This window comes from Pseudophryne corroboree, chromosome 2, assembly GCF_028390025.1.
Source record: "Pseudophryne corroboree isolate aPseCor3 chromosome 2, aPseCor3.hap2, whole genome shotgun sequence".
Taxonomy (NCBI): Eukaryota; Metazoa; Chordata; class Amphibia; order Anura; family Myobatrachidae; genus Pseudophryne; species Pseudophryne corroboree.
The window spans coordinates 938120145-938147183 of record NC_086445.1 but is presented as its reverse complement, the minus strand read 5'-3'; the positions used below and the strand labels follow the sequence as shown (position 1 = coordinate 938147183).

Genomic DNA, 27039 nt, shown 5'->3' with positions numbered 1-27039 from the left:
GTTTGTTATGTGAAGATGTACGGCAAACCTCTTACAAGTATCTGCTGGCCTACACTGCACCACATTATCAGTGATTATAGTATCTCCTTAATTTCACAAATTACCGCTTTACTATATGTGCATGAAATGTTTTCACTGTGGATTGACATTTTTTATTAAAATAAACCTGTATTTGATCTTATTTTACATTAGAGAAATGAATAGCCCACTGTAAGGAAAGTAAAGAGAACAGTGGTTATTTATTAAAAACAAAACAAAAAAAAACAAAAACTTTAGAGAGACCAGTGGTTCTCAAACTGTGTGCCGTGGCACCCTGGGGTGCCTCGGGACACTTGCAGGGGTGCCTCGGGTTGGTGGTCCAGAACCAATTCAAATTATTTACAGTAAATGTAATAGACAAAACCAGTTCTGGTGGCTGCCAGTCATAAAACATGTGGACAAATAGAAGTAAATCCTGTCCCTCACCACACAACTGAACCTAAGGATCACATATAAACACAATTCACTTAATTTAATATTTTGAATTTTGAAATTCTGTATTTCTCAATAAGACATTTTTGGGGTTGCGTGGAATTTTTTTGATGCTCTAGATTCAAAATGGTTTGGGAACCACTGCTTTAGACCTTTTTCTTAATAAATAAACTAGTTTTATTTTCTATAATTTCTAAATCATTATGATTTGCAACATTTCAGCCCTGCCCCCTCAATATGGACCCATGATTCCCGGTATTACAGTATCTCCCCATCCTGCCCACTTTGGATGCAGGAGATCTACCTACTCTTCAGGGGTCTAGGGGATGACCTGACAAACCGTGAGTCTCCCGCACCTTTTGGGAGAGTAGGTAAGTATGGGATACAGACCAGTGGTGACAGACCTGGAGGCTTGTGCAAGGTGACCTGTCTGCATCATGCCTCCAGCCATTGTATCTGAGCATTTCATGCTAATAAAACACTAATAAAGAGGCATGTCAAATGCAATCATGCTTGATATTTTACTAGCATTTTTACTAGTGTTATAGAGAATACTGTAGGATTCCCCATACGATTATAAGCAAAATCAGGAATTAAGAGTGTCAGATCCATTCACATGAATTCTGGATGTACTATTGAATTTGATGACTATAATATGGACCAAATCTCACGAGGATTAATAAAGTTTCCACATATTTAAATGAGAGTTTCTGAATTCATAATTTCTCACAATTAGAACTGTTTGCTCTAAATAACAATAATTGAATTTTGTAAGATTCTATTATGGGAGATATTTAACTGTATAGTATATAACTTAATAGTATTTAGATAGCAAGTACAACAGTATAGTATATAGATAGCCAGTATAACTGTATAGTATATAGATAGCCAGTATAACTGTATAATATATAGATAGCCAGTATAACTGTATAGTATATAGATAGCCAGTATACAGGGCCGGTTCTAGACCCATTGGCGCCCCGGGCGGAAAATGGGGGGCGTGGCTTCATACAGGGGGCGTGGTCAGTTACGCCCCCTGTACAGTGGAGTAGCGCCGCTGAAAGAAAAAAAATACATACTATCCCCGCTCCCGACCGCTGCAGATCTCCGCCGGCGCCGCTCCTTTCCTCGGATGACAGACACTAGAGGCCAATTATGACCCCTAGCGTCTGTCAGTCCCACAATGCTGTGCGGTGCGCGATGACGTCATCGCGCACCGCACAGCAAAAGTCCTCTACACAAAGGGAAACTAGACGCGTAGCGTCTAGTTTCCCTTCACAGCGGGGGACAGCGGGACCAGCGGGGGACACAGCGGCCAGCGGGGGGCACAGAGTAGTGGATCTTGCCATGGTGCGGCGCCCTTCCGGATGGCGCCGGCGCCCTCCGGAAATCGGCGCCCCGGGCAAAAGTCCTGCTTACCCGTGGCAAGATCCGCTACTGCCAGTATAACTGTATAATATATAGATAGCCAGTATAACTGTATAATATATAATAAGATTTTAAACCTACCGGTAAATCTTTTTCTCGCAGTCCGTAGAGGATGCTGGGGACTCCGTAAGGACCATGGGGATAGACGGGCTCCGCAGGAGACATGGGCACTTTAAGAAAGACTTTGACTCTGGGTGTGCACTGGTTCCTCCCTCTTTGCCCCTCCTCCAGACCTCAGTTAGAGAAACTGTGCCCAGAGGAGACGGACAGTACAAGGAAAGGATTTTTGTAATCCAAGGGCAAGATTCATACCAGCCATACCAATCACACCGTATAACTTGTGATATACTACCCAGTTAACAGTATGAAAAACAACATAGCATCAGTCCAAGACCGATAAAACTATAACATAACCCTTATGTAAGCAATAACTATATACAAGTCTTGCAGAAGTAGTCCGCACTTGGCACGGGCGCCCAGCATCCTCTACGGACTACGAGAAAAAGATTTACCGGTAGGTTTAAAATCTTATTTTCTCTAACGTCCTAGAGGATGCTGGGGACTCCGTAAGGACCATGGGGATTATACCAAAGCTCCCAAACGGGCGGGAGAGTGCGGATGACTCTGCAGCACCGATTGAGCAAACAGAAGGTCCTCCTCAGCCAGGGTATCAAACTTATAGAACTTTGCAAAGGTGTTTGACCCCGACCAAGTAGCAGCTCGGCACAGCTGTAGTGCCGAGACCCCTCGGGCAGCCGCCCAAGAAGAGCCCACCTTCCTAGTGGAATGGGCTTTAACCGATTTCGGTAACGGCAATCCTGCCGTAGAATGCGCCTGCTGAATCATGTTACAGATCCAGCGAGCAATAGTCTGTTTTGAAGCAGGGCCGCCAACTTTGTTGGCTGCATACAGGACAAACAGTGCTTCTGTTTTTCTCCTAGCCGTTCTGGCCACGTAAATTTTCAAAGCCCTGACCACATCAAGGGACTCGGAATCCTCCAAGTCACGTGTAGCCACAGGCACGACAATAGGTTGGTTCCTATGAAAGGATGAGACCACCTTAGGCAGGAATTGAGGACGGGTCCGCAATTCCGCTCTATCCATATGGAAAACCAGATAGGGGCTTTTATGTGATAAAGCCGCCAATTCCGACACTCGCCTAGCCGAAGCCAAGGCTAACAACATGACCACCTTCCAGGTGAGATATTTCAACTCCACTGTATTAAGTGGTTCAAACCAATGTGACTTAAGGAAACTTAACACCACGTTAAGGTCCCAAGGCGCCACCGGAGGTACAAAAGGATGCTGAATATGCAGAATTCCCTTCACAAAAGTCTGTACTTCAGGTAATGAGGCCAATTCCTTTTGAAAGAAAATGGATAAGGCCGAGATCTGAACTTTAATGGAGCCTAATTTTAGGCCCAAATTCACTCCAGTTTGTAGGAAGTGAAGAAAACGGCCCAGGAGGAATTCTTCCGTAGGAGCATTCCTGGCCTCACACCAAGAAACATATTTTCTCCATATTCGGTGATAATGTTTAGATGTCACGTCCTTCCTAGCCTTTATGAGCGTAGGAATGACCTCATCCGGAATACCTTTTTCCGCTAGGATCTGGCGTTCAACCGCCATGCCGTCAAACGCAGCCGCGGTAAGTCTTGGAACAGACAGGGACCTTGTTGTAACAGGTCCTGCCTTAGAGGAAGAGGCCACGGATCTTCTGTGAGCATTTCTTGCAGATCCGGATACCGGGTCCTTCGTGGCCAATCTGGAACAATGAGAATTGTTCTCACTCCTCTTTTTCTTATTATCCTCAACACCTAGGGTACGAGAGGAAGAGGAGGAAACACATATACCGACTGGAACACCCACGGTGTCACTAGGGCGTCCACAGCTATCGCCAGAGGGTCTCTTGACCTGGCGCAATACCTTTGTAGCTTTTTGTTGAGACGGGATGCCATCATGTCTATTTGGGGTAGTCTCCATTGACTTGCAATCTGCGCGAAGACTTCCTGATGAAGTCCCCACTTTCCCGGATGCAGATCGTGTCTGCTGAGGAAGTCTGCTTTCCAGTTGTCCACTCTCGGAATGAACACTGCTTTTTCTTATTATCCTCAACACCTAGGGTACGAGAGGAAGAGGAGGAAACACATATACCGACTGGAACACCCACGGTGTCACTAGGGCGTCCACAGCTACCGCCGGAGGGTCTCTTGACCTGGCGCAATACCTTTGTAGCTTTTTGTTGAGACGGGATGCCATCATGTCTTTTTGGGGTAGTCTCCATTGACTTGCAATCTGCGCGAAGACTTCCTGATGAAGTCCCCACTTTCCCGGATGCAGATCGTGTCTGCTGAGGAAGTCTGCTTCCCAGTTGTCCACTCTCGGAATGAACACTGCTGACAGAGCGCTTACATGATTCTCCGCCCAGCGAAGAATCCTGGTGGCTTCCGCCATTGCCACTTTGCTCCTTGTGCCGCCTTGGCGGTTTACATGAGCTACTGCGGTGATGTTGTCTGACTGGATCAGAACTGGTCGATTGCGAAGTAAGATCTCCGCTTGACGTTGGGCGTTGTATATGGCCCTTAGTTCCAGGATGTTGATGTGAAGACAATGTACTCTTGACTTGACCAAAGTCCCTGGAAATTTCTTCCCTGTGTGACTGCTCCCCAACCTCGGAGGCTCACGTCCGTGGTCACCAGGATCCAGTCCTGAATGCCGAACCTGCGGCCCTCTAGAAGGTGAGCCCTGTTTAGCCACCACAGGAGAGATACTCTGGCCCTGGGGGACAGGGTGATCCTCTGATGCAATTGCAGATACGACCAGGACCATTTGTCCAATAAGTCCCATTGGAAGGTCCTTGCATGGAATCTGCCGTATGGAATGGCTTCGTATGTTGCCACCATCTTTCCCAGAACTTGAGTGCAATGATGTACTGACACTTGTTTTGGTTTCAACAAGTTCATGACTAGAGTCATGAGTTCCTGTGCTTTTTCCGTCGGAAGAAAAACCCTTTTCTTGTCTGTGTCCAGAATCATGCCCAAGAAGGGCAGACAAGTTGTAGGATTCAGCTGCGACTTTGGAATATTGAGAATACAGCTGTGTCGCTGTAACACATTCAGTGAAAGTGATACGCTGCTCAGCAACTTCTCCCTTGATCTCGCTTTTATGAGGAGATCGTCCAAGTACGGGATAATTGTGACACCCTGCTTGCGCAGGAGCACCATCATTTCCGCCATTACCTTGGTGAAAATTCTCAGGGCCGTGGAAAGCCCAAACGGCAACGTCTGAAATTGGTAATGACAATCCTGTACCGCAAATCTCAGGTACGTCTGATGAGGAGGATATATGGGGACATGCAGGTACTGTATGCATCCTTTATGTCCAGAGATACCAACAAATCTCCCCCTTCCAGGCTGGCGATGACCGCCCTGAGCGATTCCATCTTGAACTTGAACCGTTTTAAGTAAAGGTTCAGGGATTTTAAATTCAAAATGGGTCTGACCGAACCGTCCGGTTTCGGAACCACAAACAGAGTTGAGTAGTACCCCTGCCCTCTTTGAAGCAGGGGAACCTCTACCACCACTTGTTGCAGACACAATTTGTGAATTGCCTGTAAAACTATCTCCCTTTCCAGGGGTTGTTTCGGTAGGGCCGATTTGAAAAACCGGCGAGGAGGCACTTCTTCGAATTCTAGCTTGTAACCCTGGGAAACAATTTCTATTGCCCATGGATCCACCTGTGAGTGGACCCAGGCGTGGCTGGACAGTCGAAGACGTGCCCCCACAGGAGCTGACTCCCTCAGGGGAGCCCCAGCGTCATGCGGTGGATTTAGCAGAGGCCGGGGAGGAGTTCTGTTCCTGGGAACTAGCTGTGGTGTGCAGCTTTTTCCCTCTGCCCTTACCTCTGGCAAGAAAGGACGATCCACGTGCTCTCTTGCTTTTATTGGAACGAAAGGACTGCATTTGATAATGAGGCGCTTTCTTAGATTGTGAGGGAATATATGGCAAAAAATTTGATTTACCTGCCGTAGCCGTGGAGACGAGATCCGAGAGGCCCTCTCCGAACAATTCCTCACCCTTGTAAGGCAACAACTCCATATGCCTCTTTTAGTCGGCATCACCTGTCCATTGCATGTTCCACAGGACACGTCTAGCAGAAATCGACATAGCGTTGACTCTAAAACCCAGTAGACTAACGTCACTTTGGGCATGTCTTATAATAAGATTTTACTCACCGGTAAATCTATTTCTCGTAGTCCGTAGTGGATGCTGGGACTCCGTAAGGACCATGGGGAATAGCGGCTCCGCAGGAGACTGGGCACAACTAAAGAAAGCTTTAGGACTACCTGGTGTGCACTGGCTCCTCCCACTATGACCCTCCTCCAGACCTCAGTTAGGATACTGTGCCCGGAAGAGCTGACACAATAAGGAAGGATTTTGAATCCCGGTTAAGACTCCTACCAGCCACACCAATCACACCGTATAACTCGTGATACTATACCCAGTTAACAGTATGAAATATAACTGAGCCTCTCAACAGATGGCTCAACCATAACCCTTTAGTTAGGCAATAACTATATACAAGTATTGCAGACAATCCGCACTTGGGATGGGCGCCCAGCATCCACTGCGGACTACGAGAAATAGATTTACCGGTGAGTAAAATCTTATTTTCTCTGACGTCCTAAGTGGATGCTGGGACTCCGTAAGGACCATGGGGATTATACCAAAGCTCCCAAACGGGCGGGAGAGTGCGGATGACTCTGCAGCACCGAATGAGCAAACTCTAGGTCCTCCTCAGCCAGGGTATCAAACTTGTAGACTCTTACAAAAGTGTTTGAACCCGACCAAGTTACAAAATTGTAAAGCCGAGACCCCTCGGGCAGCCGCCCAAGAAGAGCCCCTGTCCTCGTGGAATGGGCTTTTACAGATTTAGGGTGCGGCAGTCCAGCCGCAGAATGTGCAAGTTGAATCGTGCTACAGATCCAGCGAGCAATAGTCTGCTTAGAAGCAGGAGCACCCAGCTTGTTGGGTGCATATAGGATAAATAGCGAGTCAGTTTAACTCCAGCCGTCCTGGAAACAAATATTTTTCAGGGCCCTGACTACGTCCAGTAACTTGGAATCCTCCAAGTCCCAAGTAGCCGCAGGCACCACAATAGGTTGGTTCACATGAAACACTGATACCACCTTAGGAAGGAATTGGGAACGAGTCCTCAATTCCGCCCTATCCATATAAAAAAATCAGATAAGGGCTTTTGCATGATAAAGCCGCCAATTCTGATACACGCCTGGCCGACGCCAAGGCCAACAGCAGGACCACTTTCCACGTGAGGTATTTTAGCTCCACGGATTTAAGTGGCTCAACCCAATGCGACTTCAGGAAATCCAACACCACGTTGAGATCCCACGGTGCCACTGGAGGCACAAACGGGGGCTGACTATGCAGCACTCCCTTAACAAAAGTCTGAACTTCAGGCAGTGAAGCCAGTTCTATTTTGGAAGAAAATCGATAGAGCCGAAATCTGGACCTTAATGGAACCCAATTTTAGGCCCATAGTCACCCCTGACTGTAGGAAGTGCAGAAATCGACCTAGCTAAAATTCCTCCGTTGGGGCCTTCCTGGCCTCACAGCACGCAACATATTTCCGCCATATGCGGTGATAATGGTTTGCGCTCACTTCTTTCCTAGCTTTAATTAGGGTAGGGATAACTTCCTCCGGAATGCCCTTTTCCTTCAGGATCCGGCGTTCAACCGCCATGCCGTTAAACGCAGCCGCGGTACGTCTTGGAACAGACAGGCCCCCTGCTGCAGCAGGTCCTGTCTGAGCGGCAGAGGCCATGGGTCCTCTGAGATCATTTCTTGGAGTTTTGGGTACCAAGCTCTTCTTGGCCAATCCGGAACAATGAGTATAGTTCTTACTCCTCTCCTTCTTATTATTCTCATTACTCTGGGTATGAGAGGCAGAGAAGGGAACACATACACCGACTGGTACACCCACGGTGTTACCAGAGCGTCCACAGCTATCGCCTGAGGGTCCCTTGACCTGGCGCAATATCTTTTTAGCTTTTTGTTGAGGCGGGACGCCATCATGTCCACCTGTGGCCTTTCCCAATGGTGTACAATCAGTTGGAAGACTTCTGGATGAAGTCCCCACTCTCCCGGGTGGAGGTCGTGTCTGCTGAGAAAGTCTGCTTCCCAGTTGTCCACTCCGGGAATGAACACTGCTGACAGTGCTAACACATGATTTTCCGCCCATCGGAGAATCCTTGTGGCTTCTGCCATCGCCATCCTGCTTCTTGTGCCGCCCTGTCGGTTTACATGAGCGACCGCCGTGATGTTGTCTGACTGGATCAGCACCGGCCGGTGTTGAAGCAGGGGTCTAGCCTGACTTAGGGCATTGTAAATGGCCCTTAGTTCCAGAATATTTATGTGTAGGGAAGTCTCCTGACTTGTCCATAGTCCTTGGAAGTTTCTTCCCTGTGTGACTGCCCCCCAGCCTCGAAGGCTGGCATCCGTGGTCACCAGGACCCAGTGCTGTATGCCGAATCTGCGGCCCTCTAGAAGATGAGCACTCTGCAGCCACCACAACAGCGACACCCTGGCCCTTGGAGACAGGGTTATCCGCCGATGCATCTGAAGATGCGACCCGGACCACTTGTCCAACAGATCCCACTGGAAGATCCTTGCATGGAACCTGCCGAATGGAATTTCTTCGTAAGAAGCTACCATCTTTCCCAGGGCTCGCGTGCATTGATGCACCGACACCTGTATTTGTATTAGGAGGTCTCTGTCTAGAGACGACAACTCCTTGGACTTCTCCGGGAGAAACCCTTTTTTCTTGTTCTGTGTCCAGAACCATACCCAGGAACAGTAGACGCGTCGTAGGAACCAGCTGCGACTTTGAAATATTCAGAATCCAGCCGTGCTGTTGTAGCACTTCCCGAGATAGTGCTACTCCGACGAACAACTGCTCCCTGGACCTCGCCTTTATAAGGAGATCGTCCAAGTACGGGATAATTATTTCGGCCATTACCTTGGTAAATACCCTCGGTGCCGGGGACAGACCAACGGCAACGTCTGGAATTGGTAATGACAAACCTGTACCACAATTTTGAGGTACTCCTGGTGAGGAGGGTAAATAGGGACATGCAGGTAAGCATCCTTGATGTCCAGTGATACCATGAAATTCTCCATGCTTGCAATAATCGCCCTGAGCGATTCCATTTTGAACTTGAACCTTCGTATATAAGTGTTCAAGGATTTCAATTTTAGAATGGGTCTCACCGAACCGTCTGGTTTCGGTACCACAAACATTTTGGAATAGTAACCCCGGCCTTGTTGAAGGAGGGGTACCTTGATTTCACCTGCTGGAAGTACAGCTTGTGAATTGCCGCCAGTACTACCTCCCTTTCTCCGAGGGCAGCAGGCAAGGCTGATGTGAGGTAACGGCGAGGGGGAGTCGCCTCGAACTCCAGCTTGTATCCCTGTGGTACTACTTGCAGAACCTAGGGATCCACCTGTGGGCAAGCCCACTGGTCCCTGAAGTTCCCGAGACGCGCCCCCACCGCACCTGTCTCCACCTGTGGAGCCCCAGCGTCATGCGGTGGACTCAGAGGAAGCGGGGGAAGATTTTTGATCCTGGGAACTGGCTGTCTGGTGCAGCTTTTTCCTTCTTCCCTTGTCTCTGTGCAGAAAGGAAGCGCCTTTGACCCGCTTGCTTTTCTGAAGCCGAAAGGACTGTACCTGAAAATACGGTGCTTTCTTAGGCTGTGAGGAAACCTGAGGTAAAAAAAAAAAATTCTTCCCAGCTGTTGCTGTGGATACGAGGTCCCAGAGACCATCCCCAAACAATTCCTCACCCTTATAAGGCAGAATCTCCATGTGCCTTTTAAAGTCAGCATCACCTGTCCACTGCCGGGTCTCTAATACCCTCCTGGCAGAATGGACATTGCCTTAATTCTGGATGCCAGCCGGCAAATATCCCTCTGTGCATCTCTCATATATAAGACGACGTCTTTAATATGCTCTATGTTAGCAAAATTTTATCTCTGTCTAGGGTATTAATATTGACAGGGTATCAGACCACGCTGCAGCAGCACTATTCATGCTGAGGCAATTGCAGGTCTCAGTATAGTACCTGAGTGTGTATATACAGACTTCAGGATAGCCTCCTGCTTTTTATCAGCAGGCTCCTTCAAAGTGGCCGTATCCTAAGACGGCAGTGCCACCTTTTTTGACAAACGTGTGAGCGCCTTATCCACCCTAGGGGATATCTCCCAACGTGACCTATCCTCTGGCGGGAAAGGGTACGCCATCAGTAACTTTTTAGAAATTACCAGTTTCTTATCGGGGGAATCCACGCTTCTTTACACACTTCATTCACTCATCTGATGTGGGAACAAAACACTGGCTGCTTTTTCTCCCCAAACATAAAACCCCTTTTATGTGGTACTTGGGTTCATGTCAGAAATGTGTAACACATTTTTCATTGCCGAGATCATGCAACGGATGTTCCTAGTGGATTGTGTATATGTCTCAATCTCGTCGACACTGGAGTCAGACTCCGTGTCGACATCTGTGTCTGCCATCTGAGGTAACGGGCGTTTTTTGAGCCCCTGATGGCCTTTGAGATGCCTGGGCAGGCGCGGGCTGAGAAGCCGGCTGTCCCACAGCTGTTACGTCATCCAGCCTTTTATGTAAGGAGTTGACATTGTCGGTTAATACCTTCCACCTATCCATCCACTCTGATGTCGGCCCCACAGGGGGCGACATCCCATTTATCGGCCTCTGCTCCGCCTCCACGTAACCTTCCTCATCCAACATGTCGACACAGCCGTACCGACACACCGCACACACACAGGGAATGCTCTGACTGAGGACAGGACCCCACAAAGTCCTTTGGGGAGACAGAGAGAGAGTATGCCAGCACACACCAGAGCGCTATATAATGCAGGGATTAACACTATAACTGAGTGATTTTTCCCCCAATAGCTGCTTGTATACACATATTGCGCCTAAATTTAGTGCCCCCCCCTCTCTTTTTAACCCTTTGAGCCTGAAAACTACAGGGGAGAGCCTGGGGAGCTGTCTTCCAGCTGCACTGTGAAGAAAAAATGGCGCCAGTGTGCTGAGGGAGTTAGCCCTGCCCCTTTTTCGGCGGACTTTTCTCCCGCTTTTTTCAGGAATTCTGGCAGGGGTAATTTATCACATATATAGCCCTGGGACTATATATTGTGATGATTTGCCAGCCAAGGTGTTTATATTGCTGCTCAGGGCCCCCCCCCCAGCGCCCTGCACCCATCAGTGACCGGAGTGTGAGGTGTGCATGAGGAGCAATGGCGCACAGCTGCAGTGCTGTGCGCTACCTTGTTAAAGACCGAGGTCTTCTGCCGCCGATTTTCCGGACCACTTCTTGCTTCTGGCTCTGTAAGGGGGACGGCGGCGCGGCTTCGGGACCGAACGATCGAGGTCGGGTCCTGTGTTCGATCCCTCTGGAGCTAATGGTGTCCAGTAGCCTAAGAAGCCCAAACTATCTCCAGTCAGGTAGGTTCGCTTCTTCTCCCCTTAGTCCCTCGCTGCAGTGAGTCTGTTGCCAGCAGATCTCACTGTAAAATAAAAAACCTAAAATATACTTTCTTTCTAGGAGCTCAGGAGAGCTCCTAGTGTGCATCCAGCTCAGCCGGGCACAAGATTCTAACTGAGGTCTGGAGGAGGGTCAAAGTGGGAGGAGCCAGTGCACACCAGGTAGTCCTAAAGCTTTCTTTAGTTGTGCCCAGTCTCCTGCGGAGCCGCTATTCCCCATGGTCCTTACGGAGTCCCAGCATCCACTTAGGACGTCAGAGAAATATATATATATATATATATATATAAGACAACATCTTTTACATATAAAAAAAAATAAATATATATATATATATATATATAAATATATACTAGGGACAATAACATGGTATCCTTATCTAGGGTTTCAATCTCCGCTGATAAGGTATCTGTCTACGCTGCTACAGCGCTATAAACCCATGCCGACACAATCGCCGGTCTGAGTAGTGTACCAGAATGTGTGTAAATGGACTTCAAAGTACTTTTACTGCATGCTATCTGCAGGATCCCTGAGGATAGCTGTAAAGTCAACGCTACCCTTTTTGGGTAAACGTGTCAATGCCTTGTACACCCTAGGGGAAGATTCCCATCGTATCCTGGCCCCATTAGGGAAAGGATACTCCCTGAGAATTCTTTTTGGGAAGCTGCAGCTTCTTGTCTGGAGATTCACGCTCTTTTTCTTCATGAGAGGAGGGAAATTTACCTCAGCTTTCTTCCCCTTAAACATGGGTACCCTCGTGTCAGGGACAGATGAGTCATCAGTGATATGCAAAAAAACATCTTTTATTACAATAATCATATATTGAATACTTTTCTGCCAGTTTTGGCTGTACTTTGCATTATCGTAGTCGACACTGGAGTCAGACTCTGTGTCGATATCAGTGTCTATTATTTTGGATAGTGAGTGTTGTGAGACTCTGAAGGTCTCTGTGACATAGGGACAGACTTGGGTAGATTCCCTGTCTGTTCTCTAACCTTTTGTGCAATAAATTTACCTCAGCATTTAATTCCACATATCCAGTCAGGTGTCGGCGTTGTCGACGGAGACACAACACACACACACATTTGCTCCATCTCCTCCTTAGAAGAGCCTTCTACCTCAGACATGTCGACACACACGTACCGACACACCACACACTCAGGGAATGCTCTACTGAAGACAGTTCCCCCACAAGGCCCTTTGGAGAGACAGAGAGAGAGTATGCCAGCACACACCCCAGCGCAATATGACCCAGGAAAAACACAGCAATTTAATGTTTACCCCGTAACGCTGTTATTATTATCTGCGCCGAATTATGTGACCCCCCTCTTCTTTAAAACCCTCTCTTCTACCGTGGTATAAGCAGGGGAGAGTCCGGGGAGCTTCCTCTCAGCGGTGCTGTGGAGAAAAACATGGCGCTGGTGAGTGCTGAGGGAGAAGCCCTGCCCCCTCGGCGGCGGGCTTCAGTCCCGCTAAAAGTGTAAAATTGGCGGGGGCTCATGCATATATACAGTGTCCAGCAGTATATATGCTCTCTTTTGCCAAATAAGAGGTTTATATTGCTGCCCAGGGCGCCCCCCCCTGCGCCCTGCACCCTTACATTGACTGCCGTTTGTGAGGTGTATGGGAGCAATGGCGCACAGCTGCAGTGCTGTGCGTTACCTCAGTGAAGATCAATGAAGTCTTCTGCCGCCTCTGAAGATCTTTTCCTCTCATACTCACCCGGCTTCTCTCTTCCGGCTCTGTGAGGAGGACGGCGGCGCGGCGGCGGGACGAACTCCAGGGTGAGCCCTGTGTTCTGACTCCCTCTGGAGCTAATGGTTTCCAGTAGCCTAAGAAACAGAGCCCTGAAACTCAGAGAAGTGGGTCTGTTTCTCTCTCCTCAGTCCCTCGATGCAGGGAGTCTGTTGCCAGCAGGCTCCCTGAAAATAAAAAACCTAACAAAAATGCTTTCTTACAGGAAACTCAGGAGAGCTCCTGAAATGCACCCAGCTCCTCTGGGCACAGTATCAAACTGAGGTCTGGAGGAGGGGCATAGAGGGAGGAGCCAGTGCACACCCAGAGTCAAAGTCTTTCTTAAAGTGCCCATGTCTCCTGCGGAGCCCGTCTATCCCCATGGTCCTTACGGAGTCCCCAGCATCCTCTAGGATATTAGAGAAAGCCAGTATAACTGTATAATATATAGATAGCCAGTATAACTGTATAATATATAGATAGCTAGTATAACTGTATAATATATAGATAGCCAGTATAACTGTATAATATATAGGTAGCCAGTATAACTGTATAATATATAGATAGCCAGTATAACTGTATAGTATATAGATAGCCAGTATAACTGTATAATATATAGATAGCCAGTATAACTGTATAGTATATAGATAGCCAGTATAACTGTATAATATATAGATAGCCAGTATAACTGTATAATATATAGATAGCCAGTATAACTGTATAATATATAGATAGCCAGTATAACTGTATAATATATAGGCAGGGCCGGTGCTAGGGTGTTCGGCGCCCTCCTGCAAACTATCGATTTTGCGCCTCTCTACAAATACAAATGTGACAGATCTCATTCTCAGAGCTGTAACTAGACATTTTGGTGCCCCCCCATCCCCCCCAAAAAAACCCATCTATAACATGGACATAGGCACAGTGCAAAAATATAAAGGCGTTAAATAATGACGCACAGTAGTCTCCATTATTCAAAATTACGCCACACAGTAGTGCCATTTATATACATTACGCCAGATAGAGCCCCCTTTTACATACTGCACCAGGTAGAGTCAGTCACACATTATTCCAGGTAGAGTCCCCTTTTACACATTGCGCAAGGTTTAGTCTTCTTTTTACAGTGACAGGTAGAGCCCACTTTCACACATTGTACCAGGTAGAGCCCCTTTTACAACGCCAGGTAGAGCAAGCCACACATTATTCCAGGTAGAGCACCCTTTTACACTTTGCACCAGGTAGAGCATAATTTTACACATTGTGCCAGGTAGAGCTCCCTTTTGCACATACCATTTCCCCCCAGCACACATTACTATGAGCCCCCCTCCCCAGCACACATTAATTACACACACCCCCTGCACACATTAATGACAACCACAGCACAGCACACATTAATGACCCCCCGGCACACACTGATGACACCCCCAGCACACATTGCTGACACCCCCCAGCACACACTGATGACACCCCCAGCACACATTGCTGACCACCCCCAGCACACACTGATGACACCCCGCAGCACACACTGATGACACCCCCAGCACACATTGCTGACCACCCCCAGCACACACTGATGACACCCCCCCAGCACACACTGATGACACCCCCCAGCACACATTGCTGACCACCCCCAGCACACACTGATGACACCCCGCAGCACACACTGATGACACCCCCAGCACACATTGCTGACCACCCCCAGCACACACTGATGACACCCCCCAGCACACACTGATGACACCCCCCAGCACACACTGATGACACCTCCAGCACACATTGCTGACACCCCCCAGCACACACTGATGACACCCCGAGCACACATTGCTGACACCCCCCGGCACACATTGATAACACCCCCCAGCACACATTGATAACAACCCCCAGCACACATTGTTGACACCCCCCAGCACACATTGATAACACCCCCCAGCACACATTGGTGACACCCCCCAGCACACACTGATGACACCCCCCAGCACACATTGATAACACCCCCCAGCACAGCAGATTGATGACACCCCCCAGCACACGTTTAGCTGCAGGCCTGCAGCTGTCTATTTACCTGATCTCTGCTCCTCCCTCAGTGTGGCTGGCTGCTCCTCAGGGCTGCTGGCTCCTCCAAACGAGTGCACGTGCCTTTCTGTGTATTGGAGGAAGTGCCCTCCCTCCGACTTCACCACCGAGTCACAGTGGAGGGAGGGGCGACACTGCTGCCTGTCTCTCTGACATGTGCAGCGGGAGGAGCAAGGGGGAGAGGGAAGGGGGGAGGGCTCTGACAGGAGGATATTATCAGCACAGAGACGGATGTGTTAAAACGTTCAGTGAGTACATCATGCTGCGGCGCTGCTGCTGCTGCCTGATAGTGTGACAGGTGCAGGCTGCAGCAGACGTCCCTGCCATTAGCACTGCCCATCAGTAAGGTAGCAGAGCAGGAGGAGCGCCTGTCTAGACCAGCGCCTCCCTGCTTTGCAGACCTTGCTGAGCGGGTAGCGCCGGGCCTGTATATAGGTAGCCAGTATAACTGTATAATATATAGATAGCCAGTATAACTGTATACTATATAGATAGCCAGTATAACTGTATAATATATAGATAGCCAGTATGACTGTATAATATATAGATAGCCAGTATAACTGTATAATATATAGATAGCCAGTATAACTGTATAATATATAGATAGCCAGTATAACTGTATAATATATAGGTAGCCAGTATAACTGTATAATATATAGATAGCCAGTATAACTGTATAGTATATAGATAGCCAGTATAACTGTATAATATATAGATAGCCAGTATAACTGTATAATATATAGATAGCCAGTATAACTGTATAATATATAGATAGCCAGTATAACTGTATAATATATAGATAGCCAGTATGACTATATAATATATACAGGTTGAGTCTCCCTTATCCAAAATGCTTAGGACCAGAGGTATTTTGGATATGGGATTTTTCCGTATTTTGGAATAATTACATACCATAATGAGATATCATGGCGATGGGACCTAAATCTAAGCACAGAATGCATTTATGTTACATATACACCTTATACACACAGCCTGAAGGTAATTTTAGGCAATATTTTTTATAACTTTGTGCATTAAACAAAGTGTGTCTACATTCACACAATTCATTTAATGTTTCATATACACCTTATACACACAGCCTGAAGGTCATTTAATACAATATTTTTAATAACTTTGTGTATTAAACAAAGTTTGTGTACATTGAGCCATCAAAAAACAAAGGTTTCACTATCTCACTTTCACTCAAAAAAGTCTGTATTTCGGAATATTCCGTATTTCGGAATATTTGGATATGGGATACTCAACCTGTAGATAGCCAGTATAACTGTATAATATATAGATAGCCAGTATAACTGTATAGTATATAGATAGCCAGTATAACTGTATAATATATAGATAGCCAGTATGACTGTATAATATATAGATAGCCAGTATGACTGTATAATATATAGATAGCCAGTATAACTGTATAATATATAGATAGCCAGTATAACTGTAAAATATATAGATAGCCAGTATAACTGTATAATATATAGATAGCCAGTATAACTGTATAATATATAGATAGCCAGTATGACTGTATAATATATAGATACAGCCAGTATAGCTGTATAATATATAGATAGCCAGTATAACTGTAAAGTATAGTATGTAGGCAGCCCACTGGCGTATCTATAATGGTGCAGTGTGTGCGCTGAGTCCAGAGGGGGCCCACACCGCACACGCTGCACCCATTTTTTAATACTCAACCCTCTGGAGTCCCACGCCGATGTCACCAGCACTGTTAAAACCCCATGAAAATGACGCAGTGGCCATTTTCATGGAGTTTTGCACATGCGCAGTAGAGAAACTACTGGGAAAATGGCCACTGCACCGCTTTCCTGAAGATATGTTCATTAGAGTCTGAGCCCTCTAGAGCTCAGACTCTACAGCGTTCCGAGCAGAGAGGAGGGAGCCCGAACGGAGGAGGCAGCACACGGGCCTCCTCCTCTCTTAAAGCGCCCCTGAGACAGCCAGTATTTATATAGTATATATACAGCCAGTATAATTGTATAGTGCAGTATAGTATATAGATACAATAGCCAGTATAACTGTATAATATGTAGACAGCCAGCATAACTATATAGTACAGGTTGAGAATCCCATATCCAAATATTCCAAAATACAGAATTTTTTGAGTGAGACTAAGATAGTGAAACCTTTATTTTCTGATGGCTCAATGAACACAAACTGTTTTATTACAAATATTTTATTAAATGACCTTCAGGCTGTGTGTATAAGGTATATATGAAACATAAATTAATTGTGTGTATGTACACAAACTTAGTTTAATGCACAAAGTTATTAAAAATATTAGCTAAAATTACCTACTGGTTGTGTGTATAAGGTGTATATGAAACAGTGCCATTTCTTGCGGCTGGCGAGTCGTGCGATTGCATGGGGCGTCTGCCACGGCGCTTTGTAGCTTCTTCTGCTCCCCCTCCTCCCTCTAGCATAGTACTCCACTTGGGTAGCGGTGTTTCGCGGAATGACACAGTTGCGTTGTGCCATCACGACGCAACCGCGTCATTCTGTGAAACCCCGTCCTCTAGAGTGGAATAGTATTAGGGAAGAAGGAAGAGGAGGAGTGGGAAATCTATGCTGGCGTCCGCCAACCAATATACTTACACCCCCTTGGCAATGAGCATTCCCCTTGGCAATGAGCATTCCCCTTGGCAACAAGCATTACCCTTTACAACGAGCATGGGTGCCAGAACATGAAACCCCTGGAAATGAGCATGACACCCAGCACATGAAACCACTGGCAACGATCATGACACCCAGCGCATTAAACCCCTGGCAATGAGCATCACACCCAGCATGTGAAACCCCTGGCAACGAGCATGACACCCAGCCCATGAAACCCCTGGCAATGAGCATCACACCCAGCATGTGAAACCCCTGGCAACGAGCATGACACCAAGTGCTTGAAACCCCTGGCAACGAGCGTGACATCCAGAGCATGAAATCCCTGGCAACGAGCGTAACACCCAGTGCATGAAACCCCTGGTAACAAGCAGGTAATTTAAAAGTAATTAGAAGTTTTACTGTAGGGAATAATGTATCACGGGCATTGCGGTGTATGGCATAATATGGTGCAAGGGGCATTACTGTGTGGGGCTTAATATGGTGGAGTGTTTATTTTTTCCAGTGGTGGCCGAGGTCTGTTGTTGCAGGGTCAAAAACTGGGATGTAACGTCATCTTTTCTTGCGAGGCCACGCCTATTTTAGTGAGTCCACACCCATTTTTTCCCATTCACCGGGAGCGTGCACACCTTCGGCGCTCGCAAAAGGTAGAGGGCATTACAGTAGTCTACTTGAGATGATACAAATGCATGGAAGACTTTTGGCAGATCATCTGAGGGAATTAAGTGCTTGATCCAGAGCCAGATTTACACACAATATATGAGCCCAAGGGTTCATGTGGGCATTATACACAGGTGCAGCAGTATATACATGTGGGTATTATACACTGGTGCAGCAGTATATACATGTGGGTATTATACACTGGTGCAGCAGTATATACATGTGGGTATTATACACTGGTGCAGCAGTATATACATGTGGGTATTATATACTGGTGCAGCAGTAACTATATACATGTGGGTATTATACACTGGTGCGGCAGTATATACATGTGGGTATTATACACTGGTGCAGCAGTAACTATATACATGTGGGTATTATACACTGGTGCGGCAGTATATACATGTGGGTATTATACACTGGTGCAGCAGTAACTATATACATGTGGGTATTATACACTGGTGCGGCAGTATATACATGTGGGTATTATACACTGGGACAGCAGTAACTATATACATGTGGGTATTATACACTGGTGCGGCAGTATATACATGTGGGTATTATACACTGGGACAGCAGTATATACCTGTGGGCATTATACACAGGTGCAGCAGTATATACATGTGGGTATTATACACTGGTGCAGCAGTATATACATGTGGGTATTATACACTGGTGCAGCAGTATATACATGTGGGTATTATACACTGGTGCAGCAGTATATACATGTGGGTATTATACACTGGTGCGGCAGTATATACATGTGGGTATTATACACTGGGACAGCAGTATATACCTGTGGGCATTATACACAGGTGCAGCAGTATATACATGTGGGTATTATACACTGGTGCAGCAGTATATACATGTGGGTATTATACACTGGTGCAGCAGTATATACATGTGGGTATTATACATTGGTGCAGCAGTATATACATGTGATACGGGATCCGGTCTGTAGGTCGACTGCACTTAGGTCGACACTCATTAGGTCGACATAGTCTATATGTCGACATGGTCACTAGGTCGACATTTACAAGGTCGACATGGAAAAAGATCGCCAAAAATCAGTTTGTGCAGTCTCTGCGCAGCCGAGGACTTACTCCTCCAGTACGATTGAATCCTGCTGATCGGGGGCCGGAGCTGACGTCAGACAGCCTCCCTGAAAACGCATGAGTTCCCCTGCTTTTTTCTGGACACTCCCTGAAAACGGTCAGTTGCCACACACAAACGGCCTCTTCCTGTCAATCACTTTCCGAACGCCTGTGCGAATGGGTCCTTTGCACCATGGCCATTGTAGCCATCCGACGCGCTGGCGCATTGCGGTGCATACACATGCGCAGTTCGTATCTGATCTCCCGCTGTGTGAAAATGCACATCAGCGATCAAATCTGAATTAGGCTCATAGTGCACTAATTGAGGTTCACAGTTACTTTACGAAGAAAACGACACCCAAAAAAATGAAAAAAGAACAAAACAAAAACCTCATGTCGACCATTTTCCATGTCGACCTTGTTCATGTCGATCTAACAACCATGTCGACCTACTTCAGGTGTCGACCTAGTCACTGTTGACCAATAGTGGTCAACCTTGATACTGTGGACCCTATGATCCACACTTATTAATACGCCCCTGCCACAACCACTGCAAAAGACTCTCGTCATTGGCCCTCATTCCGAGTTGATCGCTCGCTAGCTGCTTTTAGCAGCAGTACAAACGCTAGGCCGCCGCCCTCTGGGAGTGTATCTTAGCTTAGCAGAAGTGCAGAACGGCGTCTAAATTTTTTCAGGCAGTTTCTGAGTAGCTGCAGACCTAATCCTACCTTGCGATCACTTCAGACTATTTAGTTCCTGTTATGACGTCACAAACACGCCCTGCGTTCGGCCAGCCACTCCCCCGTTTCCTCAGGCACGCCTGCGTTTGTATCTGACACGCCTGCGTTTTTCAGCACACTCCCTGAAAACGGCCAGTTAACTCCCAGAAACGCCCCATTCCTGTCAATCACTCAGCGGCCAACAGTGCGACTGAAAAGCGTTGCTAGACCTTGTGTGAAATTTGCAGTCTTGTGTGAAAGTAAGTCGCGTGTGCGTACTGCGCACCATACGCATGCGCAGAAATGACGCTTTTTTACCTAATCGCCGCACTGCGAACGAAAGCAGCTAGCGATCAACTCGGAAATGAGGGCCATTGTTCTTTGTTTAAATCAAATGTGTGTTTGCACTGTGACAAAGATTATTTGCCTCCATTCTGTCTCTTTGTACGGCTTCTCCTGTTTTTTATGGCACCAACTCAGGGAACGTTAGCTCTGCCTTTTGAGCAGAGTATCTAAGAAACAATGGCGTAGATGTATTAACATGGAGAAGGCATAAGGAAGTGATAAACCAGTGATATGTGCAAGGGGGGTAATTCTAAGTTGATCGTAGCAGGAAATTTTTTAGCAGTTGGGCAAAACCATGTGCACTGCAGGGGAGGCAGATACAACATGTGCAGAAAGAGTTAGATTTGGGTGGGTTATTTTGTTTCTGTGTAGAGTAAATACTGGCTGCTTTATTTTTACACTGCAATTTAGATTGCAGATTGAACTCACCACACCCAAATCTATCTCTCTCTGCACATGTTATATCTGCCTCCCCTGCAGTGCACATGGTTTTGCCCAACTGCTAACCAAATTCCTGCTGCGATCAACTTGGAATTACCCCCAAGGTGATAAAGGCACCAGCCAATCAGCTCCAATATGTAAATTAACAGTTAGGATCTGATTGGCTGGTGCCTTTATCACCTTGCAAATATCACTGGTTTATCACTTCATTATGCCTTCTCCAGGTTAATAATAAATCTGCCCCAATTATCTCTATGGTGCTGCTTTACTCCAACAATGGTGGCAGTGTGGGGTTATATGGGGCTCAGTGTATTATAATGAACAAGACTTTATAGAGAATCTGTCTTTCAATTAAACTGTATTTGAAAATGATGCACGTTTCTTTGTTTTAGTTACTTTTTTTATATTGACCATTGTCCATTATATTGGGACCCATTTCTACTGTAGGTCCCAAATCTTCTTAATTGCCCCTACAACCCATAGCCCTGGCACTGATTCTCATGATAGGCGGGTGGACCCCAGCTGCCTGGTTGGCTATTTTATAGGGTTGGAGTTGGACACCTTGCCTGTTTTTCTGTCTATTTTGTTATGTAGGGCACTGTACATGGAGACTGTTGTTATATGGGGTTATGGGATTATGCCACCTGCTGCTGCATATCTTCTTCTCTTTTCAAAGGGTCTAATTACTTCGTTGCAGAAGTTCACTTTTCAAGCAGTGAACTAAATAGCTTTGCACAAAAGGGGATACATAATAAAAACTGTTCCGATGTGTCCCCTCCTGATTTATTTAGGTGATGTATAAAGCATAATAGAGCAAACATGAAAAGCTTAAAAGGAAGAAACATGAAAAATGTGTTTAATTGGTACTGAAGTGCTACAGTAGGTGGTCATACTCTAATTACACTTTTCCACATTGTAACTCTTAGCCACTTATCTGTTTCTCCACACACCAAAGGACACTTACAGTACAGGGGCTGATGCAGAGTTGACTGCAAGCCAGTTTTGTGGACAAATATTGCATGTGTTTCACTGCACATGCCCTGGAGCCAAGCGTATGCAACCATGTGCCATGCCAAGTCACTTGGGCAGCGGCAGCTTATGGTTAGTAGGAGGGCTGCCACTACCCCTCTGCCGGGCAGAGGAGAAGAGACAGGCACCCACCAGCCCTGGGTTCTGGCTTCTGTGCAATGAATCCGACAGGTGCCAGTACTGCACATATGCAGATGCTGCGGTGCAACCGTACATGCGTAAACACCCAGCTTCTATGGACTGCTTCGGCTGCAGCCAGAGCCGGCCCTAACCAATATGATGCCCTAGGCAAGATTTTGGCTGGTGCCCCCTAGCACCGCCGCTAGTTCTGCAGGAGATTCCTGGCATGAGTCTGCTGGAAGCTCTGCTAACATCGTGCGCCTTTTGTTTATGAAAATGCATTTATTTGCATTACTATATGGCTAGGCTGCACAAGCAACTCCTGCTGATTAAAATGATATGCAGCATGCCCATATTTTGTGTGCGACTGCGGCCATATTTGCATATGAAATGCTACATTACAGTGATTTCCAGGACTACACTGCAGCGTAGCATTTCGTATGCAGATACAGCTGCAGTCACACACAGAATATAAAAAAATGTTTTCTACCAAGGTAAAAAAGGGGGTTTTGGGCGCTTAATAGATGTTGCTTTTCTAATGCTGCTGCTAAAAAATGGGGTAGTCAACAAAGGCAGCTGAAATAGCAGGAAAAAAGTGGCCTGGCAAGCCTCCTGACGCGTTTCACTGCAAGGCACTGCAGCTTTATCAACAGAATATAGGCATGCCGCATATCATTTTAATCAGCAGAAGCTGCTGGTGCCCCTAAGCATACCCATGCCTAAGGCCGGCTCTGGCTGCAGCCCATAAAAGCAGGATCGGATCAGGCTGTGCAAAAGGCAGGGAGTGGCTTCCTACAGGAAGCCAGCTCTCTGCTTATCACAGCCCGGTCTGGCAGTCCCAGAAGGACGAGACACCTCCCAATAGGATTGCCTTGTTTGTCTGTGACTGATAAGTAAGACTTCCAATAGGAAGTCACTGCCAGTCACAGTGAAGCTAGTGCAGTTACGGACTGCATCTGGCTTCACTGACACTGAGGGGGTGGCAGATTTTACCTGGGGGGCAGTCCTGCAGCCCATAGGTAAAATCTGTCACTGCTTGTGGGCTATGCAGAGCTGTGCGTAAGCATGATTACAGCTGTTTTCTGCCTGAGCTTTTGCAGCAGGGATATTCAGTAGTTGGGGTAACTGTGCACTGATAAGGATGATGCTATGTAAAGAAGCGTACAGATAAGGGTGTGTACAACTCAGCATAGGTCACTTTGTGTTGACAGTGGGCATGCACATTGTTATTTGCATCACTGCAAAACTGACGCATTTTGTGTGGTTCACTGGACGCGTTTTGTGGGGCATATTGGGTACTACACAGAAATAAATCCAATATATTTAGTAAAAATTGCAATAGTTCATGTACAAACTAATAGATTAATCTAACAATAATCACTAAAGCTAAATAAATATTTTGTCTCACATAAATACCTTCCTATCCTGCCTAAATCTGCCTGAATTACATGTTTTCTATATTTACACTATGATTATCTTCTTCCTCAGCTCCGTCGCTAATTGGTATGGTGAGGAAAGACTGGGCATCTCAAAACAGCATTGCTCTTTCGTGGCAAGAGCCAGACTATCCTAATGGGGTCATTCTGGATTACGAGATCAAGTACTATGAGAAAGTAGGTCTTGCTCAGCATTCCTGGAAAAACACTTAAGATGCAAGTAGTGCTTTCTTTCTGACTATCTGTTACATAATGTTTTCCTACAGTATCTGTGTCTTAAATTCAGTTTTAGAACCTTGCAGGAAATTAAACAGTAAATGTATCTACATTTATGCTTTACATTTATGCAACACATTTTTTATGTTATATATCTGTATGAACTGTTTACCTAGCAATCTACCTCTGTGTTTGTTATGCATTTAGATGTGTTCAGTCTGCATTTTTTTAAACGTTCATCAATGACAATCAGTTATTACTGTATCTTGTTCAAGCCAAATGCATGTGGAAAAACATACGCAAATTCTTCTTAACCAAATCTAATTGATTTTTAGCTGTCCTTCGTATCCTTATCTCTGTTTAAAAGTATCTCTGGAATTTGTAATGTATAGCTGCCAGTCACACAGACACAGTTTCCCAGTATGTCAATTGAAGGCAGAAGGGGAAGTTTACATTACACAAGCAATGTGACTGTGGTTGCCATGGCAGTCCATGCCTCTGTACAGAATTATAAATCATTAATAGCAGACTTACTGTAAGAAGGAATATAGCATTCCTTTCAGAGACCACCATAAATACAGAGGATTCCTGATACCACCACATAGTACAATAGACATTCCAGTGACTGAAATACAAGACAGAGAGCATCCTAGTAACAGCCATACAATATAGAGAGCATTCTTTTGACTGCCATGCAATACAGAAAGCCTCCTAGTGACCATTACAAAATATAATACTTTATTCTTAATTAACCCCCTACCTCAAAACATCTTCAGCATCATCATAACAACCCCACTCAACACAATTATCCCAGCCTACAGGGGAAAGTCACACTTGTCCTGACCCACAGCGCTTTGTCAAACCAACCACTGTCAATGGTGTTCATCCTAGTATAGTAATTCCTAACATAACATTCTGACATTAGTTGCAGAAGAGACTCAATAAAATGACAGAGATGCTAGAATAGCAAAAGTGTCAGAAACAGCAAAACCTCTTCTTTGAAAAAGATACTACAATAATAAATCATATAATATGTAGCAAACAGAGCGCTAACTCTCTTTAGGGGGAGATGTACTAAGCAGTGAAAAGAATGGAGAAATGAGCAAGTAGAGAAGTTGCCCATGGCAACCAATCAACATAGAAGTACAGTAACATTTATAATTTGCATACTATGAAATTATACAGAGCAGCTGATTGGTTGCCATGGGCAAGTTCTCCCAGGCTCACTTCTCCACTCTTTTTGCTGCTTAGTACTGTACATCTCCCTAGGGGCATATTTATCACAATGTGCATTTATAATGCGAATGTATTGGCCTGGTTGTGTCATGCCGTGACTGTGCTCCTGGTGGACACGTAACGTATGATTGTACACCAGGGTTGGACATAGCAATATCCCTTCCAGTGATTACGTCCTCCACTTATGGCCGCCTTATGTCTCAGTAGCCCTGCATATTTAACAGACAGAGGGGTAAGATGTGTCAACCCTTCCAAAGATGACAAGTGGAGAAGTTGCCAAAGGCAACCAATCAGATTCTACCTATAGTCAGTGGTGCAGAGAGGTGGGGGGTATTCTTTCCCCATGCCTGTTGTGTGCTGCGCTGGAGAGAGAGGCAGAAGCAGTCACTCCTCTCTCTCCCTGGCTTCATCTCGCATGTGTAGGGAGGAGGGTGATTGATCCCACCTGCCCGCCCCTGCCGGCGCCCAGCAGCTCCCGCGCGGGCACCTCCTAGGGGCGGCGTGTGCGGCCGCAAAAATAATGAATATTTTTTCATATTTGCTAAAGAGGGGCGCTGGCCACACCTCCCTGCATTGGCCACACCCCCTCCAGTACCTGGGCCTAGCACAGCTGTCAGCGCCCCCGTCTACAGTTTCATAGAGTTTACTAGTGAAATGATAACTAGAAGCTGAAAGTGCCTTGGGAAAAACCTCCGCTTGTCCTCTTTGGATGGTTTGTTACATACTGTACCTCTCCCCTTATAATGTTATACTCATAGAAAGGTAAAGTAAGAATAATACTTATGAACTAATAAACTAGTACTATCACAGAAGAACTTCATCTAACAATGAGGTTCTTCTGTGATAGCATTTGTGAACTTCGCTATGTATCTATTCTCCAAAGTACAATACATCTCATGCAGTATATAAATGCGGCTTTGTGTTTAGGATTTCATTGACCTGTGATTCAATTTATTTGTGTGTGTGAGTTTTGTATTAGAAGTAGACTGAGCACCGTGGCCTCTTTACACCTAAAGAAGTTACAGTATATGATGCCAATTTATTATAACAAGAAACCTGCTTGAAAATTAATGTTTACGGTCAATATGAAACATAGCTCCATGTGAAACTAATCACATAGGTGCAATAACCTTAATAAACTAATGGAACCCTAGAGGTTTCACTGAGTATTTAATGTATTTAGAGCTCAACACAATGTTTACACATATCTCATTTACGCTAAAAAAAATAGGTCTGAGTTCTCATTGACATCCTGCTTGAAAATATGTTTTTATTTTGGCGCTTTCCCCCATTCAACCTAGTTTGTAATGCTTATGTCATTTTATTCTATAACACTACCTTTAACAAATATAAATAAAGCAAAACAATATTGTCTACAAGGACGCTTCCTCTGGAGATTAAGTGGCAAATTGTTGCGACTGTAAAATGAATTATAACATTTGTTGGAAAATTGTATTTGCAGCGAGCTCAGCCATTTACGCTCACTGCTGTGGTGATTGCATTTCTACTTAATCCTCTGTATTTTTCTTCTGTTTATGTCAAGTCTAAAGCATGTTTACACTGCAAAATATAGACTTTATATAAGCAAAGCCAATTTAAGTAGACAGCTAAGAGGGCATTTGGCTTTGGTAATCATTTATGAGTATATGACACATACAAAATGTCTAATATATATGAATTATTAAAAGTTTACTACATAATCTGAGACATTTAGGTTTGTCAAAGTTGCCCTTGTGCCACCCATCTGTTTGTCCTCATGTAGTCAGGAGGGGTTCAGTATGATTTACCGAAAACACAATACAGACGGTC

The 27039-nt window shown here is 45.8% G+C and overlaps 1 protein-coding gene across 3 annotated transcripts in view; it reads left to right on the top strand.

Annotated features, from left to right (window-relative positions):
- The window catches only part of LOC135050113 (ephrin type-A receptor 6), a 1497116-nt gene that overhangs the window by 959419 nt on the left and 510658 nt on the right, over positions 1-27039 (top strand). For all 3 annotated transcript variants that reach the window (XM_063956287.1, XM_063956286.1, XM_063956285.1), the window contains exon 6: positions 23831-23955. In XM_063956287.1, the coding sequence (XP_063812357.1) occupies positions 23831-23955 (125 nt within the window). The remainder of the gene's footprint in view (positions 1-23830; positions 23956-27039) is intronic.